The sequence below is a fragment of the Schistocerca serialis genome, chromosome 11 (assembly GCF_023864345.2).
Source record: "Schistocerca serialis cubense isolate TAMUIC-IGC-003099 chromosome 11, iqSchSeri2.2, whole genome shotgun sequence".
Taxonomy (NCBI): Eukaryota; Metazoa; Arthropoda; class Insecta; order Orthoptera; family Acrididae; genus Schistocerca; species Schistocerca serialis.
Window position 1 is genome coordinate 199562679 of NC_064648.1, and position 20139 is coordinate 199582817.

Here is a 20139-nt window from a genome sequence, read left to right on the forward strand (position 1 = left end):
TATTATAGACTATTCAAGCATTGTGGAAAACGAAATCCGATTGTTATATGAACAATGTCTTTTCAACGTATATAAGGTGTTCCAAAATTCACCAATTCTTTGAGACATGAAGGAGCTAACTGGGCAGTTCAATAACCGCAACTGACCTCAGAAAGTGGGTTTAACAATTGACACACAAAAGAATATTACATCAGAAATCTCCTTATCAAAATTACCATACCTATGTTTTTAAAATTTGTAGTTATATGAACTGGCCATTTAAAAACCCCCAAACAAAATATTTACATACAGTATAATGGAAGGAAACATTCCACATGGGAAAAATTATATATAAAAACAAAGATGAGGTGACTTACCGAACAAAAGCTTTGGCAGGTCGATAGACACACAAACAAACACAAACATACACACAAAATTCAAGCTTTCGCAACAAACTGTTGCCTCATCAGGAAAGAGGGAAGGAGAGGGGAAGACGAAAGGAAGTGTATGTGTGGATGGATATGTGTGTGTGTGCGAGTGTATACCTGTCCTTTTTTCCCCCTAAGGTAAGTCTTTCCGCTCCCGGGATTGGAAAAACCCACTTCCTTTCGTCTCCCCCTCTCCTTCCCTCTTTCCTGATGAGGCAACAGTTTGTTGCGAAAGCTTGAATTTTGTGTGTATGTTTGTGTTTGTTTGTGTGTCTATCGACCTGCCAGCGCTTTTGTTCGGTAAGTCACCTCATCTTTGTTTTTATATATAATATTTACATACAGTGTTATACAATGGCACAAAATATCCATTAGTTATATTTTTAATAAAAATTAGAGGTCTTCATTGTAAGTAATGTCCTTTTTGGATAAACAAAGTTTACATTCTAAAACACATATCACTTTGTACAAGTTCAGTCCTGCTTCAAACAATAAATCATCATGGGTTGCCAAAAGTTAAATTGCACTGCACATTGCAGTTAATTTTCAGACATAAAATTTCAATGTTTAGTATTTTGCAAAAGCACTTTCACTCTTTTACAGAGTTGTAACACATTTTTTCACCAAGATGTTCATTCCTTCAACAGGTCCAAGTGGCACTTATTAAGGAAATGCACTGCTATCAGTTTCCTTGGAGGTGGTTCTTCTCAGCCACAGTACACAAAAAAGTAAGACAAATTACCATATTTTAGTACACTCACTTTTACTTCTAATTAAGTATAAGGAAAAAATGTTTCACACTTATAGAAAATAATGCTCATTACTTTGTAAATAAATACTGGCATTAAATTGACTGTAGTACAAAAGGTGGGGACTAGTAAAAATTTTAAAATCAAGTATACATTACACTGCAAAATGTTACTCTAGTTTATAACTCTGTCTGAAACTGGTTAAACTTGAAAGCTTTGGGTTTCTTTCCCATTTGCAAAATCACTTAAATGCCAAGTCCTGGTTTGAAATTCACTTCACTTGTGGACTCCTATCACCTTAATCTCCAAAATATGGACATTACCTCTAGCTAAAACTCAAGATTTGCAGTAGTGTAGATTTACTAATCATTACATTATGAAAAAAAAATAGTCACCATCACGTAACTTAATTACTACTCAATTCAAAATTAAGGGAATAGAAGTTGTACCAAATCCTTGCCCTACTTCTCCACTCAACTATGAGAACTACTCTCATTCAACCAGAAAAATAAATCCTCACAAATTGTTACCAAATAGTTGGCCCGTCAGGATATTCACATCACTCTAGCACCACAGTAATCAGCTAACCAGCAAAATTACTTTTCTTCATTCCAGTATTACCTCTTTAAGCTCATAATTCCTCAGAACACAAATATAAGTTTTCAGATAACATACAGACCCAATAATGCAGCGTTATATGAACTGAACCTCACTGAAATACTGCTCTTTCTGCTAAGCTCTCATTGCCAGCTGCAGCATCATGAATTTCACAATATACGCAGTTCCCTATGTTGCCTAGTTCAAAATTAGATTGTCAATATAGTTACACACATTCGTTTTTATACAGTTATCTTTTTCATTAATCAATAATGTCTGTCAGCTCCATTATTTTACTGTGGAAATCTTATCTACTAACCATCCAACAGAAAGTGTGCGATAGACTGAGAGTACTAATTGGCCAAACATGGAGATTGCAGCCCTCCACTGTCCTTCACGCATACAAAACCCTAATCCAACCTATCCTTTACCAAGCAAATGTTACACAGATACTTGCTGCCCGAGTTCTGTAAGTTCCTTCATATCCTCGAACTCCGTGCCCTCAACCTTGCTTCTTTCTACCTTCTCTGACACGGATCCCTTACCAACTCATCAAATTCCCACCTCTTCTCACTCACACAGATCAACCCTGAACAAACTACACCATCTGCAAACTTTACTCAAATAATCCTATAGTTTCTCATACACTTTCCAACCATAGTGTGCTGCTGCACCTCTACCAACACATCCCACCAACCCTACCCTACACACCCTCCACATACTTCCCCAGAGTAACTTCAACTGTTTTACCCTCCCAAATTATGAACTGTGTCCAGATAGTTACCCCTCCTACCAACTTTAAACCCACCCTACCCATTCCACATCATCAAGGCTTCCTCTCCTCCCTTTCTCATACTTCTCCTACCCCCTTCTTCCCCTTCCACCCATCCTCACCAAGCCGGAGTGTGTGGAGGTGAAGAGAGGTAGGGATATAGCAACAGAGGTGCGGCAATGCGCGGGGGGTGGAGGGGACAGAGGACACCAGGGGGTAGGGAGCATCGAGCCTGCGGACAGTGTAAAGGATGCAGAGATGTTGGAGGAAAAGGAGGAGGTGTGGGAAGGGGATGAAGTCATACAGGAGTTGTGTGGGGACAGAAGGCAGATACGGAAGGCAATGCGGAGCGTGTGGTGTTCTAGAATTTGGAGAGCCTTACAAAAGTGGGAGGATATGAGATCCAGGTAGCGCTGGGATGACAGGGGATAGCACGGATGAGGGATTTGTAGGTGTGGGGGATGGTGGAAGGGTGAAACCCCATTTCCGGCCAGACAGGAGTTTCAGAAGACAGAGGTGGGAATGGGCTTTCTGCTGGATGTTCGGGAGATGGGGGGTCTAGGTGAGGTGGTGGTCAAGGTGAGGCCAAGCTATCTCAGGGTGAGGCTGAGCTGGATGAGATGACCATGAACGATTAGGTTGAAATTGTGGAGATGGAAGTAGCGAGTGGTGCGGCCTGGGTTTTGGAGGGGTTGATACAATGGAAACACTGGTTGCACCAGGTGGTGAACTGGTCAGTGTGGGTTTGGAGGGTGTGTTGTTACCATTGAAGGGTGGGATAGAGAGCCAGGAAGGTGGTGTCATCAGCATATTGGAGCAGGTGAACAGGTGGGGGTGGCTTGGGTATATCTGCGGTGTGCTAGAGATAGAGGAGAGGGGAGAAGACTGAGCCGTGGGGGATGCCAGCAGTGGGGTAAAAGATACGGGTGTTGGTATCATGGAGGGTGACATAGGCAGGATGGCATGAGAGGAAGGCAGTGACCAGACAAACAAAATTGATAGGCAGGGCATAGGTCTGGGGTGGATGTCATACCCAGCCGAAAGGAAATGTGATTAATAGTCCTATATATAGAAGACTCTACCACAAATACTGCTAGCTCTGAAGTATTCTCGTCATAAATAATTGGAAGAAATATGCATTTATAGCAGCAGACCAAAAACACTTGGAGCGAAGGTATTGTTTATTACTTGCAGCGTCTGCCTGCAGAACGAATTGCAAACAGAAATTGAATTTTTTAGCATGCAGCTCTGCAACACAGTGTTGCAAGATGTCACCGACATATGGTAGCAAGATACTATTCCTGAGGAAGTGTGGCGGGTCTCTCATTTGTTTTGCTTACAGCACGCAGCAGTCGGCAGCACCCCAATATTTCTAGCCACGCGAGTCTTATACTTTGCTTGTTTAAAACTCAGAGATGTGAAGTATTTTGGTAAGTTTCATGTTCGCTAAACCAAAGGAACTGCGCTTTTGACACTATATGCCTCAGCTCTCTGAAAGTGAGAAATGCCTTAAGTTACAGTCTGGCCGACAGAAATATGCCTCTCCTCAACAATCCTGCAGAGCATCTCACCCTCAGCCTCTTCTTCCCCACCCTTACCGTCACATGTGCCACCATCTACATCCGCCCTTGTACCCCCCCCCCCCCACCCCCCACACACACACGATTTCCTGGCCCACATTGACCGCACCTTTCCACCTGTGTGATTGCTGCAGACCTCAATATCCACAGCCGCGTTCCTGACGAACTTCAGCGGTTCCATCGTTTTCTCACCACCCTACAGGGACACCTGGTTACCCTCCCCATCACACCCGACCAGAGTCCCACACCCCTTCTGACGTGATCCTAGTTTCTCCCAACCTCCTTGGGTACATCACTGCGGAAGTCCCTGACATAACTGGCAGCAACCACGCCCCGGTCCTCCTCACTATCTGTGACGATCGCCGTCCCCGTCCTGTTCCTCCCCTGACGTTCCATCTAAACTTGTCCACGATTACTCCCACACCAGCTGGGATGCCTACCGATACTCCGTACACACCCAGGTCAAACGCGATGACCCTACCCTCCAATCTCCTGATGACATCTCACGATCTGCTGTCCTCCACTGGACCTCGTCTGACGCTGTAACCACCTGTATCCCTACCAGAGCCATTCAAACTCACCGGCCAGCCCTGCCCTCACAGACCATCCTTCTCCTTTGTAAATCTCGTCGCCTCTACCGATCCTTCCTCCGCACACTCGTGACCGAGACACACTCACCCGCCACTGGCAATTATGACGTATCTGCAACGTGCTCACAGCGAAGAAACGCCGTGCCTGGCGACAGACCTGTCTACAACTCAATGCCGTGCTCTCAATAATCTCTTCCAAGTACTGTTCTGATTTCCACTGCCTTACTGGGAACCGCTCTACCCCGCACTACCTTCTCCTCCGTGATGACTGTCCCTTTCCTGACAACCTCAGTAAGGCCAACCACTTTGCCTCTCACGTATCCGAATGATTTTCGGTTCCTGTTGTTCCACAATTTGGTTTTCCCTCCTCCCCAACATCATCAAATGTCTGGATACCACCGCTCCTCCCCGTGCTCCTACCTTCCATTACTTGGGACACACACCACCATCAGAACTTAACACCCCATCACTACACTGGACATCAGCGTCACACTCCACACTAAATGCAACACCACCCCTGGCCGTGACCACATTACCTACTGCCATGTCAAACACTGCCCTCCCTCCATCCTTGCAGTCCTCGCCACACTCTACAACGTAATCCTTGCCACCAGCTTCTACCCCGACCTGTGGAAAACCTCCCGTATCCTTATGTTCTCCAAACCCAAAAAGCCTTTATCTGATGCCTTTTCCTATCACCCTAAATGTGTCACCTCCGTAGTCAGCAAGCTCTCAGAATCCATCCTTACCCAGCACAGCCGTCACCACCTCCACCAACATCACCTCCTTCCCAACACCCAGTTTGTCTTTCGACCTTCCACCTCTGCCGACGACCGAGTTCTACGTCTCACTCGTCACCTCTCCCTCCAGTTTAATTCGCGTCGCACTGTCATTTCTGTCTCTCCAGAGCTCGAAAATGCCTACGACCCTGTTTGGCCTCCCACTCTCCCATTTAAACTCCAGACCTACACCCTTCCTATCATCTGTATCCATCTGAATGCCTCCTTCCTCTCCTGCCGCCCCTCCTACTTCAACTGTCCAAACATCTTCTCCAGAATCACCTTGACCTTTTTGCCACATAGTGTAGCCAGTGGCTCCTCTAAATCAATCCTTGCATGGCCTAGGCAATCATTGTAGGTCAAACCGCTCACTCCTTCCGGCTCCTTGATTTTCCCCTTACCATCTCTGCCCATCCTGTCCGTCTCTTAACCCCCCCACTCACCTACCTTGGACTCACCATTGACCATCATCTTACCTGGATCCCTCATCTCTGCCCTATCCAATCCAAAGCCCACAACAGCCTTAAACTCCTCTCTGGTTGGACGTGGGCATTGAACCCCTCTACCACCCTCCACACGTACAAATCCTTAATCCGTCCCATTCTCTGTTATGCCAGTCCCGCCTGAATAGCCCCCCCCCCCCCCCCCCCAAAAAAAAAAAAAAACTCGAGCACCATGCACTTTGCCTCGCCTTCCGTATACGCCTCCCATCCTCCACGTGGATCCTCTATGACTTGATTCTTTTCCCCCATCTGCTGCTTTTACTTGACGATATCCAAGGCCTCTTTACCTCCCACTGACTTGATGTCCCCCATCCCCTGGTTGCTCCTCTCCTCTCCAACCTCTGCCCGCTGCTGCGCCTCCACCCTTGTGTTGCCCCTACCCTTCACCCCTACATCTTTTTTCCCCAAGTGGCTTCTGTAAACTCCCCCTCCTGGATGATGCTCTCTCTCCCTCCATTTGTCCCTCCTATCAACTCTGGCTGTCCCCTCCCCCCCACCCACTGTCCTTTTCCTTGTCTCCTTCACCCCCTCCCCTTCCATCCTGTTCCCTTTTGCCCACCTACCCTCTCTTTGACTCCTTTCTCTCCCCTGAGTACTTTTGCTTTCCCCTTCACTGCTTTCCCCACTCCTTCTCGCATTCGCCATGCCCCCTTCCCCCCCTCTTTTACTGTGTCCTCTCCCTCCATTGGCTCCTCCCTTTTTGCTATTCCTCTCCTTCTGCCTTCTCTTTTGAAAGGGTCCACCCCCCTCCCCCCCATCAGCCTTCGTGTCTGCTTTATAGTGCGGTGTTTAAGTGTTGTACGTGCCGCTTTTTTTTTTTATGTGCTGTGAACAGATACCATACTGTCACTAGATGTGTTTTTTTAACTCTTGCGAACAGAAACAAGACTGTCACCAGGTTTTTGAATTGTGCCTGTCTAATTACTATGTGGTTTAAACAGCCGGTTTATCGCCTGTTTTTATTGTTTATACTGTACTATGTACTCATTATGTTTTTAAGACTCTTCTGCAGGCAGCAAAGCGGCATATTACGCTGCTGCCAGTCCCCCCCCCCCCCCCCCCCCCCTTTGGGGGTAAATCAAAATCAAATAAAGAAAAAGAAAAAAATAAAAAAAACGTAAATACGGGGAACATACAACAGAAGCTGCATCAACGAAGAATTTTTAACTTGAACTAACATGTGATGAAAATTGCCGCATAGTGTTGTGTTGATGAGTCGTCGCATTTAGTCGCGAGAAGTAGTTGGAATGATACTAACAGTAACGCATGTGACTGGACCAACACATGGTAAAGTATCTAGTCCCTGAAATATGCTTTTATTATCTGTTTATTTGCGTGTACTGTATTATTACAGGACACGTGGAATTGTAACAAGACATGAAAACTATAACAGACGTGCAAATGTAATGTAAATAATATTATCGATTTTTTTTTTTTTTAATTTCTCGTTATTTTATAGCTGTTTTCATACTACAGTAAAATGTGTCAAGTGCAAATAGTAGTGCAACACGCATGTACAATGTTCATGAAACTTATCAAAATGGATCACATCTCCTATTTTAAACAAGCGAAGTGTAAGACTTGTGCGGCTACAAATATTAGGTAACTGCCGATTGCTGTGTTATTAAAGCAAATGAGAACCGCCACACTTTCTCAGCCAGCTTATCAGGGTGCCATCTGTCGGTGGTGTCTAGCAACACAGCTGTCGAGAGCTTCACTCTAAATCATTTGAATTCTTCATATTTGATTTCAGTTCACAATTAGAAGCTCTACAGGCAAGTGTTGGATAAGCAATTAACTCGTTTCATCTGTTTTTATTCTGCTCTTATAAACGCATTTATCTTCCAATTCTTTATGACGAGAATCATCATACTTAACAATATTTGTGGTAAAATGTTCTACATAGTCAACCGTTCGGAGTTCTTGTTGCGTATGTCATTAAATAGTTGTAGATCAATTTTTGAATGGTGCGGGCCTTGTTGCCCGCACTACCGTATTTAATATAAGTTTAGGTTACATTGATAATATAAGTTTAGGTTACATTGATTGATTGATATTCAGTAAGTTATTTAATGGTTGGTGTCGCAGTTCACGAATTCGCTAACAACTTTTATCCCTGTCCTATTTCGGCGATTTCTGCTATTAATCACGGTAGATGTTACACGGTCATTTGCCGCCAATGAGACTTGCCCACAGGCAAAATTTCAACGAAACAATCATTATGAAGTATGTATTACTTGCGTCCTTCCTTTGGCTTTACTTTAAATTGTTAGTTTAATTTAAATTAATGGTGTTATGTCGAGAATCATAACAGCAATTACCACACTGGTCCATAGGAGTTCATCTTTAGAATGTGTTCTGAACACGTTTTTACGCCTTCACAAGTACCTGAACCACAATGTAAGTCAGTCGATGTAGCGATAATTCAAAATATCAGTGATAACAGAACTGGAAAAGTTGTCACGTCGGCTTTACACCATCTTCGACAGAAGTAAGGTTAGTTTCTGTGTTTGTGAATGAACTTACACATCATTTGTGCAAAGTGTGAAACCTCCCCACACTAAAGTGCTTTCATTACCAGAAATATTAGCAGTTGTATAATGTGAATTATATTGCTAGTGATTAGTAGAAGTTTAATAATCCTCGTGGATTTCCAGACACAGTTCCCATTTCGATTAGTGGATGCTCTATGTACCCAGCCACATCTAAAAGAGATAATCACGAAGATTCAAAATGACTCTTCAAGAATTCCCAGCGTAAAAGAGCCATAGTTGATAATAAACTGTGCAAAATGAGTATTGGTACAGTGCGTAACTGAAGACGTTATGTGATAAGAAAGGGATGCTAAATAAATGTGAACTATACTGTAATTGAATAACGAAAATTCCATTCTGATCTTTCATCCTATTCCCCAAAATTTTCTGCCATATATTTAATGATAAAGGCCTGCTAGATTCTCGTACTCATCACTGTATCCCTCCCACCTTTAATGTTGGTTGTGATGACAGACTGACCTGTAGCTAAGCCCAAGGTCTAGGTTAGGTCGAAAACTTGCGTGTTTTAAGATTGATGATGTGCACGTCAAAACAGTGGAATGTACTGATCTTACTGTTACAGGTTGAAATTGGAAATTGTACTAACGGAAAATTTTGAGATACAGACAAAAGTTTAGCTGAGTATTGTACTGTTGCAAAAAATATCCGCCTTTTGAATACAGCTGTTAAACATTTGGTAAAAGTTACATAGTAGACACCAGATTGAATATTTTTGTAGTTAATGGATGGTATATGTGTGTAATACGCATGAAAATACTCATAAGAGGCTTATCTATAATCTGTTTTCGAAATGACCGTGCAATTTTAGCCTTTATGATGGAGTGTGTTTAAATATCTGTCTATAACCACAACCTTTTTATTTTTCTTTTATTCGGTTTCAAATCCCCCCGGAATGGGTCGGGCTGGCAGTAGCTTTGTAGGCTGCTCTACAACCTACAGAATTTGTAAAACATAATAAGAAGATAATAAGTAATAAAAGCAGGCGATTAAAACAGGTGACTTTTCAATTGTAAAATGGCAGAAAGTTGTGGAAGTTAAAATATAAAACAAAGGGTTGGTGCTGCTAATTAAATACACTGGAAGAAGACAGGTACACTAGTAGACAGACAATTGAGAAACACTGTGACAGTCTGGTTTCTGTTCGCAAGAGAGAGAAAAATCACACCCAGCAACAGTACGGTTTCTGTTCGCAACACTTCGGAAAAGACACACAACAGTTATCACCCGTTTAAAACACTGCACTAAAAATTAGGCACGAAGAAGACACTGCACAGTCTCGGGCAGATGGGGTTGGCATGGACAGAAGAGGGGAGGGGGGGGGGGATGAAGCATCTGATGGAGGGAGAGTACTCATAAGGGGTGGGGCGGCAATGTCTTTGCAGAACTAGCTAATCATATTAATTGTAAATATATTCTTAGACAACTTACATGCGAGTGTGTCAACATGTGTGTCCCACTTTAGATTGCTTTGAATCGTTAAATCAAGGAATTTTACACTACAGTCTTTTTTACCAATTCATTGCATATGTATTGTTTAATTTCATCATTAAAACTAATGTTGTTAAACTACGTGAGTCATGTTTTACTACCACTTACATTTGATGGCTTTCGTTAAAGTACTGTGCAATTTCATTTGTCACGTTGTTACAATGGGTCTCTAGTTCATTAAATGATTCCTTTTTCCACACAATGGATGTATAAGCTGCATACAGAACTATTTTGGAATTCTGAGTGCAATATCTTGTGTCATTTACTTAAATTAAAAACAGAAGAGGATCCCATACTGAGCCCCAGGCACTTCATTTTTATATTAGTTATTTTGGATTTTTGAACATCTCTTTCAACTTTAAGCAGTACAAACTTTTTTGGGTTACTCATGCAAGATTTTACTATGTAATGAGAAGTGCCTCTGATTCCAATATTCCACGCTTTTCTAACAGGATTGTGGCGCTCACACAGTTGAAAGCTTTCTCAACGTAGAGGTATATACTTGCAACATGTTGCTTGTTCTCGGTGTCACTTGTTATGTCTTCAATTAATTGAGCAGTTGCTGTGGTGGTTGATTTACATATTAAGAGACAATTTTGATTTTCAAACAATAGGTAGTGCATCCAGAGAGAGCTTATAATTCTGCTGTATATGACTTTTTCAACTATTTGGAAAAGACTGGAAGTATTGAGGTGGGTCTGTAGTTTTAAATTTTGAGTTTGTCCCCTTTTTTAAAGATTGGTGTTACTTGAGCTATTTTTAGTCTGTCTGGGAAGGTGCCTGATTCTATTACATTATTTACTGCTACAGACACAGTTTGTCTGCATGCTTTTAATACATTAATACTGAGGCCATCATGCCTGTGAAATGGGAAGACTTTAGAGAGCTAATGATGTTGATTATTTCTTTGCGGTTTGTGGGGGCTGGATGTATGTTATGCTCAGATGGATTTCCTTTAAAATTATACTGCAGGTTGTTATTTTTGTCATTGATAGCTTCCCCCACTGAAGAAATATATTCATTGAATATGTCAGCAATTTCAAGTTCATCTTTTACTACCATCCCATTGTGGTCAATATTAAATTCTATACGGCATTTGCCCTGCCTGTTATAAAATAGTTTGTCACTCCCAAGACACCAGTGGTAACACTGTGTGAAGCCTGGAGCTTGTTTGCAACATAGCTGCTCCTGATCTGTATCAATAATTATTATTATATTATCCAGACATGTTTTGCTGTTGCTAATCTCACTAGTTGTCTCATGGATAACTCCCGACAGACTGAATCTATCGTATAGAAGGTGTAGCTTTTTGGTGTTGGCATCAATCTGTATTTGTATCCCCTTCTATTATAGCATTTACATGGCTGTGTGATACAAAAAATGTACAGTCTGTGTATATCAGCAAGTCAGAGAGATTTTTGAAAACTGTATCCATACATGCCCCAGGTGGCCTATACACACCGACAATTGCTGTATTTTCTCTGCCACCCCATTTTAGATTTATTGCAGCAAATTCTGTGATTCCTTTTGCACAGAATGTACAGGGTGACACAGAAAAATCGGAACATTTCCACATTCCAATAAAACAAGAAGCGATGAAGGAAAGAAATTGCATTCATAGTAATTGAAATCTTACAACTTTGCCATTTACAAAAAATAGATGGCATTTCTCATTTTTTAGAAATTATATCCTTTAGATTGCGTCATTATGTACGAATACATTCGTGAAATCTGCTGTTGAGATTACTCATTGACCGCTGCAATATCACAGCCGAGATACTGTGAACTGCATACCGAATACTCTGTTTTAACTCATCCTGGGTTCTTGGTCGAGTCATGTAGACTTTGCTCTCGAGGTAACCTCACAAGAAAAAATCACAAACAGCTAAATTTGGCCATCTAGGTGGCCAGGGAATGTTACCGAATCGTGAGATAGATCACACGGTTGCCAAACAATTCTCGCCCATATGCCATTGATTGCCGTGCAATGTGTGATGTCACTCCGTCCTGTTGAAACCAGGAAAGTAGTTCAGTGCAGGCGTAACGAAAGTTCATGACATTCCACGTAACAGTAATGGAATCAGTGGCCAGATAAACCACCAAAACATGCCTTATTTGCCTCTTGACATTCCCTGTTGGCTTCCTCTGGAGGAACGTCGTCATCCATGGAGTCACTACTAACGTCGATATTAAAGCCATTTCAGATAATTCTAGACGAGTAAGATTTACACTAAACTTTTTACTTACCTTCTTTTCTCACACAGTTTGCTTGAGTTCTTCTTGTCTAGGGTTCTGATTCTTGAAGCAGAAATTTTCACATTTTAGGTTCTCATGGTTCCAATTGATGTAAATAATTTTGAAAAATGCCTGCACAGAATTTTCTTTCTTTTTGGAATTTATTGGCGTCACATTTTACTATATCACACTGTCTTTTGAATTTTCACGTTAACAAAGCCGAATTACATTGTTCCTCCAAAATACAGAAACCCGTCTGATCACATGAGAGGCATGCCCACTACTATCTTCTCACCCTGTGGTAATAACAATATTCCAAATGGTTTATAAATTTTTTTGACAAATGAATTTCTACTAATTTATAAATGAATCCTGAAATAAACATAATAAACAGTTCTAAATTGAGTAATTAACAATAGAAATTTTAACTGTGCCAAATATTTCATACGAGGGCATTTCAAAAAGTAAAGATACAATGGCTCGCAGTCCTTGAATAGAACATTTATTTAGAAAACGTCAGTTACATCTTTTTAACTGGATTATTTGTAATTTTTAGACATAATCTCCCCCGTTATCCAAACATTAGTTAAGTCAAGCTTTTGTATCCCACAGTCGTAGAAGGTTGCCGCCTGTTATCAGAACCACATTTCAACTTCATCTTTGATTTTCCAGCAAGATGTGACTTCAGGTAACGGAAGACACAGAAGTCGGTGGGCGCAATGTCCGGGCTGTATGGCGGATGGTCCAATACGTCCCATTTGAATTGTTTGAGTAGTGTTTTGGTTAGGAGCGCTGTGTGAGGCCGAGCATTGCCATGAAGCAAGCGGACTCCACTTGTCAGCATTCCCCTGCGTTGCCCTTCGAAGACATTTCAAAGTCTGGCAATATGCAGCAGCATTAATTGTCGTTCCAGGAGGCATAAATTCCAACAGAAAAATGCCTTGTCTGTCCCAAAAAACAGAAGCCATGATTTTCTTCACTGATATCGACGTTTTGCATTACTTAGCTTTTGGTGAATTCGAATGGCGCCATTGCATCGATTGTTGCTTGGATTTAGGTGTATGGTGATAAATCCACGTCTCGTCATCTGTCACAATGTTATCGAGGAACTCATCACCTGCTTCAGCATAGCGTGTGAGGAAGTAGAGTGCAAAGCCTATCCTTTTCTTTTTGTGTTCTTCTGCTAACAGTTTTGGAACCCAGTGTGCACACGATTTCCTGTACCCTAACTTGACAGTAACAACATCATAAACAGTTGTCATTGACACATCCGGTACCATCTGAAGCAATTCTTTCAATGTGAGAAGTCTATTCGCAGGAATTGCTTCCTCCGTTCTCCGAAGAAGGGCATCAGAGATCACAGATGGCCGACCTGTTCTTTGTTCATCACGAACATCGGTCCTACCTTCAGAGAAATGATGACACCATTTCATTACATTTTGTAGATTCATAATGTTCCCATAAACAGAAACAATTTCTTTGTGAATATCCGCTGGTCGCTGACCTTTTGCACGAAGAAAACGTTTGACGGAGCGCACTTCGCATTTGGCGGGATTCTGAATCGGCGCAGCCATTTTAAACGTGACCTACTCCAACCAGAAGCAACGTTCATCAGTACCCCTCCTCAGTGCAGCACTCCGTGAAGAATGGGCAGCCATTCCCCTGGAAACCTTTCAGCACCTGATTGAACATATGTGGTATGTGTTTTATTCATCTCATTACGTACAATTTTCAAATCATTTGATTTGATGTACAGGAGACATGTCAAGGTTTTTTTTAAGAGAAATACAAAAGTTTACATTATATTTTACATTTCTAAGTTACAGCTACACATGTACATAAAATAATACATGTAATACAATCCCTGTGTTCAGATTGTGAAGCTGTCCTCAATGAATTCATCGACAGAATAATAACACTTTTCCACCAGAAGAGTAAAGAGCAATATTTTCAGTGAACCAATCTCCATTTTAAATATATGCCTGTAAGAATGGAAGCTGTCATCAAGGCTAAAGGTGGGCCGTCGCCATATTGGATTCCAGCATTACCGATAGAGGGCACCACGAACTTATAAGTCATTTTCAGCCAGGTGTCCTGGTACTTTTGATCATATGGTGTAAGTTCTATTGTAATCCTCCAGATGATATCTGTAGATGGCATTAGTTTGAAGACAGCAAATGTCTTTGCAAAGGGAAGAGTGTGGGACAACGAAGAGTGACTGCGGAACAATGTGAATCAGTGAGAGAGTCTTCCATACAGAGATGTTTAACAAACTCAAGTGGCAGACTCTGCAAGAGAGGCGCTCTGCATCGTGGTGTAGCTTGCCGCCCAGGTTTCGAGAGGGTGCGTTTCTGGATGAGGTATCGAATATATTGCTTCCCCCTACTTATACCTCCCGAGGAGATCACGAATGTAAAATTAGAGAGATTAGAGTGCGCACGGAGGCTTTCCTGCAGTCATTCTTCCCGCGAACCATACGCGACTGGAACAGGAAAGGTAAGTAATGACAGTGGCACGTTAAGTGCCCTCCGCCACACACCGTTGGGTGGCTTGGGAAGTATAAATGTAGATGTAGATGTAGCCCCAAAACGTCAGTGTGGAAGGCTGGTGTTGAATTAACAGTTCCAGTGAAGTCTGTGTGGAAACTTCTAACGAGACACTTACAACTATAGCCTTATCATTTGCAGTTGTTACAAGCTCTATACTCCTCAGACTGGGGTTTATATGCTAACATTGCAAACAAAATGCTGTTCCATGATGGTGAGAATTTTCCGGATTGTGATTTCTTCAGTGATGAATTGACATTTCACCTAAGTGGAAATGTGAACACACAGAAGATGTGGGACTAGTGTAGCAGGGGATACAACCCGTCGGCTTTGGACAATGACGTCACAAGTGGCCAATCGAGAAGCGATTCTTCTTAGTGTTGTAGCTCCCTTCAGTGGCTGATAAGTGTTTTTTGGCTTTTAAAAAAAAAAATCTCACGAGATAGAATAAACAGATCCACTTTATTAAGCAATCAGTAAAAAAACGAAACTGAAACATAACAGCAAAAGCGAAAATGGTAAACTGCTCTCTGGCGACTTGTGACGTCATTGTCCAAAGCCGACGGGTTGTATCCCCTGCTGCACTAGACCCGAAGATGTGCATCTGGTGATCAGTTATATATGCACGAGATTGTGCAGCCATAAGAAGGCTCCCCTAAATTGAATGTGACTCTTGCCACGACAGTAACTCTTGCGAGAACAGTAACGGTGACAAGGACATTTACAGATATCATTTCATATATGACTTATTCAGTTGAAAAATTGAACATGTTACTTTGAAATAAAAACAGTAGAAGTCATATTTCTTTGTCATATTGTGACTTTAGCATTTAACATGCTTCTGTAACAATGGCTAAACTCGTCCAGTCCTGTGTTAAACAGTGAAGCTTATTTCATCTACATTCAGAATTATCCATTACAACAGTCTTTGCACCTTAATGTAACTTCCAATTACTGATAATTGACAACTGTTCATTTTGAAATAATAACTAAATCGAGACCCTAAGCTGTCGACAGGCGTTGATATACACCAGCGGGGACAGGTGAAAATGTGTGCCGCAACCGGGACTCGAAACAGGGAACTTTTGCTGACATGGCAGATGCTCTATCCATCTGAGCCATCGAAGGCACAGAGGATAGTGCGACTGCAGGGATTTATCCCTTGCACATTCCCCGTGAGACCCACATTCCCAGCTTAACGTCCACACACTTAATTTGTAGTGCCCTTGCCCATTACACTCATTACTCGTGGCATACAATCTTACCGAGTCCCGAAAGAGTTCGGGCAGTGCGTGTGCATCCAGCACAGGAGGAGGAGGGCAATGGCCGGTTAGCCTTAACTATACGAAAATGGTATCTGTTCTTTCAGACATGTCCGAAAGGACACATGAAGATGGTAATCTTCATATACTGTTCATTTTCACTATGCACAAAAGTTACTGATTCAGAAACACAGTACAGTAAATATCAAAAGTAATCCCACACACCTTTACATGAATTAACTGAATTACTCAAACACTTATCTCCTATGAACTGAAGTAACACTTTCGACTCTTAATCATCGTTTCTAGCAAATTCTGCATACTATTTTCTCAGCAACACAACTGTGGTTGTCTGCTCTGTGCTGAAGTCCTACAAGGGCCTTACATCCACTCTGACTTAGTATATAAGCAGTAGTGCTGCAGCATTTTTGACATTATACAGCAAAACACCACCACTTCCAGGAAAAAAATGGGCTTTCAGCCTCAAAAATTCCAGAGCCAGCTGTAAGAAAAGAGTACAATATCACTACATCATAACATAAAAGCTAGCAGTGCCCTTAGAAGTTATACAGAACAAATAGTGTATTAAAAAGACATTATAAGATGAATGTCATCAAAAGTAAAGCAAGTGTATTGGCATGTAGTTGAATTAAATTAGGCGGTGCTGAGGGAATTTGATTAGAAACTGAGGCACTAAAAATAACAATTGTTCCATTGTTTGAGGCACTAAAAATATTAGACAAGTTCTATTATTTGTGCAGACCAAGGTGGAGGGGATATAAAATGCTCACTGGATTTAGCAATGCAAGAATTTTTCAAAATGATGCATTTGTTAATATTTTATGTAAATTTAAATGTCAAGAAGTCTTTTCTGATTGTCTGGGTTGTTCCTTTTTACAGATGTGTAATGTGGATGATGGAACATAAGCATTTTAAATGTCATGATACAAAAGAATACTGAAGATTTGGTGGGTATACCGAACAACTAATGAGGAGATACTGAAACGAACTAGGGAAAAGAAAGAAACTTTTGGCAAAACCTGACTAGAAGAAACAATTAGTTAATGGGACACACAGTAAGACATTCGGTTATTCGAGGAATTGTTGGAAGTAAAAATTGTAGGGAGAGGGAGAGACTGAGGCTTTACTGCAGTAAGCAGGTTCAAATGGATGGAGGTTGCAGTAGTTTTGTGGTGATGAAGGGGCTTCCACGGAGCAGACAAGTGTGGAGAGCCGTGCCAGAACCTCATTCAGGCTGAAAACTACAATCGTTTATTCTCCATTTGTTGATACTTGTGTTGTGGTTACTTCTTAGAACACATGGTTTACATAATATTGTTAAGGGTTTTGCTAGCATAAGCAAGAATACTCAGTCATGGATTTCATATTTATTTAAAAGCTAAAACATCTTTGTGGTATTAGCACAGCTCCACACAGGCTGGTATTACACTATCTAATTTCTTTGTCCAATATCTTTGTCAAATATCTTTGTAAACGAAATTTGATGGTGTAATAGGGAACTTTGTCAAATGTTGTCAAATATTTGATCAAATCTAGGGCCTCACTATAGATTTGATCAAAGAAGTCGCTTGTCTTCTGTTCACTGCAATGTGATATGTTACCACGTGGAGCGCCTAGCTTCGGTGCAGCGTTCTGTCATCTGTAGTGCGTTTGTAAACATGACGGGAAAATACAATTGGTGTGTGGCATCTACCACAGAATTAAGAGAGATGTATGAAGCTGAGGGAATTAGATTAGGAATGAGACACTTAAAGTAATTTTGCTATTTGGGGAGCAAAATAACTGATGATGGTTGAAGTAGGGAGGGTGTAAAATGTAGACTGGCAATGGCAAGGAAAGCGTTTCTGAAGAAGAGAAATTCGTTAACATCGAGTATAGATTTAAGTGTCAGGAAGTAGTTTCTGAAAGTATTTGTATGGAGTGTAGCCATGTATGGAATGAAACATGGACGATAAATAGTTTGGACAAGAAGAGAATAGAAGCTTTCGAAATGTGGTGCTACAGATGAATGCTGAAGATTAAATGGGTAGATCACATAACTAATGAGGAAATATTGAATAGGATTGGGGAGAAGAGAAGTTTGTGGCACAACTTGACCACAAGAAGGGACCAGTTGGTAGGACATGTTCTGAGGCATCAAGGGATCACCAATTTAGTACTGGAGGGCAGCGTGGAGGGTAAAAATCGTAGAGGGAGACCGAGAGATGAATACACTAAGCAGTTTCAAAAGGATGTAGGTTGCAGTAGGTACTGGGAGGTGAAGAAGCTTGCACAGGACAGAGTAGCATGGAGAGCTGCATAAAACCAGTCTCAGGACTGAAGACCACAACAGCAACATGAAGCTGATAAGGTGATTTACAATGTGAGGCACCCTGAATATAAAAATAGATTACGAAGATTGGAGATCTACAAAAATATTGCGGAGGTTATTAGCCGTGACATACGGCCTGGGTGTACAGCTGACTACAATAAAAAGAAAATTAATGGCCTCAGCACAAGTTACTCCTACGAGAAATCAAAAGTACGTCTCGACGTATTTCTTTCTTTTTATTTATGCAAGTAAAGTTCACATGTTATACAAATGATTAGCGTTAATTTGTTCACTGCAGCACCTTGAAGCATACTCAGAGAAGCATCGTCTGCCAGTACAACCATTGGAGTTGTAATGTGTGTGTTTGCAAGCTTCCTGCCTTCAGGAATGTTTTGAATAGATCGGTCAATGAGAGACTCCCGTAGTTTGCTTTTTGAAAACACTCTGGCATCACCAACGTGCCCATTAGTTCCTACATCAACATAGAAAAATTTGTAGGAAGCATCTACCATGGCAAATAAAACGATACTGTTGAAGGATTTGTAATTGAAAAAGTGAGATCCAGTAGCTTGTGGGCATTTAGTACGAATATGCTTTCCATCCATTGCTCCTATAGTATTATAACAGTTCCAATTTGTCTCAAAATCCTCTGCCATTTGCCCCCACCTTTCTCTGCTTGTGGGTACCTGTAAATGAGGTTTATGTATGTGCAAGCAAGTATGTAACTAATGGCTTTCATCTCTTATTTTATAGCACGAGATGCGAGAGCCTTCTGTTGCATGCCGTGAGCCACAGCCACAGCCCCAGCATCAAGAGCGGCCTCCCACAAAAAGAAGGAAAGGCACAACAGACGTCATTGTGGAGGCCACCGGGACATTGAAGGCTGTGGCTGATATGGCCGGAACTGTGCCCCAGCCTGTCCGAGGAGACCAATACAGTGCCCTTGCCACCCACATCGCAGCTGAACTGCGTGAGATGGATAATGTGGGTAGTAAGATATTTACAACTGCTGCAAGTCACGGTTTGCAGTGGTATTTGATGGACAGGTGGGATTTGCTGCATTTGACAACACAAGAAGCACGACCATCCACCTCTGGGTATATCCAGGCTGCCTTGCAGCAGGCTGGTATAGAAGAGAATACCGTATAATTTTTTTGTAGCTCTCCAATCTTCTTAATTTATTTTTGTACTCAGGATGCCTCATGTTGTAAAACACCTAATCGGCCTCATACATCTCTATTAATTTTGTAGTTTCGGACACCAATTGGTACATGCTGTGTTAATAAAATAAAATGAAATAAAAATTGATCTTAATGAACATAAAGTGTATTGAACATTTATTTGCCTTCAGAGCTTGGCCCTTTAGTGCTTTATATGTTGCTTCACACGTTTCAGTTATTATTTTACTTAATGTGCACTGTGGAATTCGAGTGCTGTACTGTAAGCTAGAGTAACTGTCTCCTGTAGCAAGGAATCGGAGTGTTACAGTGAGCCTGTCTTCTGCAGATATAGCAGTTCTTAAGTGAGTATTGCACTTTCAGATATGAGGAATCACTTCACTGAGCACATACTGAAATGTATGCTCAACCATTCTTAAGTAATTGATGTACGACTTGACATCCTCCACTATAAGCTCAAATAACAAGTTTTGTCGAATGCTTCTATCGTCTCGCCGTGAAACACACGGCTTCACCCAGGTATGTTTCCTTTTTTTCACCCACATCTGTATCACGTGTGCACACAG

General features: G+C 41.6%; 1 protein-coding gene across 7 annotated transcripts; it reads left to right on the plus strand.

Annotated features, from left to right (window-relative positions):
- Positions 1-1057: 1057 nt before the first annotated feature.
- Positions 1058-19696, plus strand: LOC126427341 (uncharacterized). 7 transcript variants are annotated; one of them, XR_007576637.1, is made up of 3 exons: positions 8071-8203; positions 8314-8473; positions 19149-19696. XR_007576637.1 is itself a non-coding variant. In XM_050089669.1 (2 exons), the coding sequence occupies exons 1-2, from the start codon at positions 1079-1081 to the stop codon at positions 19542-19544; spliced, it is 453 nt and encodes a 150-aa protein (XP_049945626.1). In that variant the 5' UTR covers positions 1058-1078; the 3' UTR covers positions 19545-19696. The 7 variants fall into 7 exon arrangements, 2 of the variants coding, with proteins under 2 accessions (XP_049945626.1, XP_049945625.1); XM_050089669.1 differs by lacking the exons at positions 8071-8203; positions 8314-8473 and adding an exon at positions 1058-1135; XR_007576640.1 differs by lacking the exons at positions 8071-8203; positions 8314-8473 and adding an exon at positions 7742-7865.
- Positions 19697-20139: the final 443 nt, after the last annotated feature.

Coding starts and splice junctions, on each gene's coding strand:
- LOC126427341 (XM_050089668.1), top strand. CDS start 14,611: ATGAGGTATCGAATATATTGCTTCCCCCTACTTATACCTCCCGAGGAG. Junction 14,752..19,148: donor ACGCGACTGGAACAGGAAAG/GTAAGTAATGAC, acceptor CTTATTTTATAG/CACGAGATGCGAGAGCCTTC.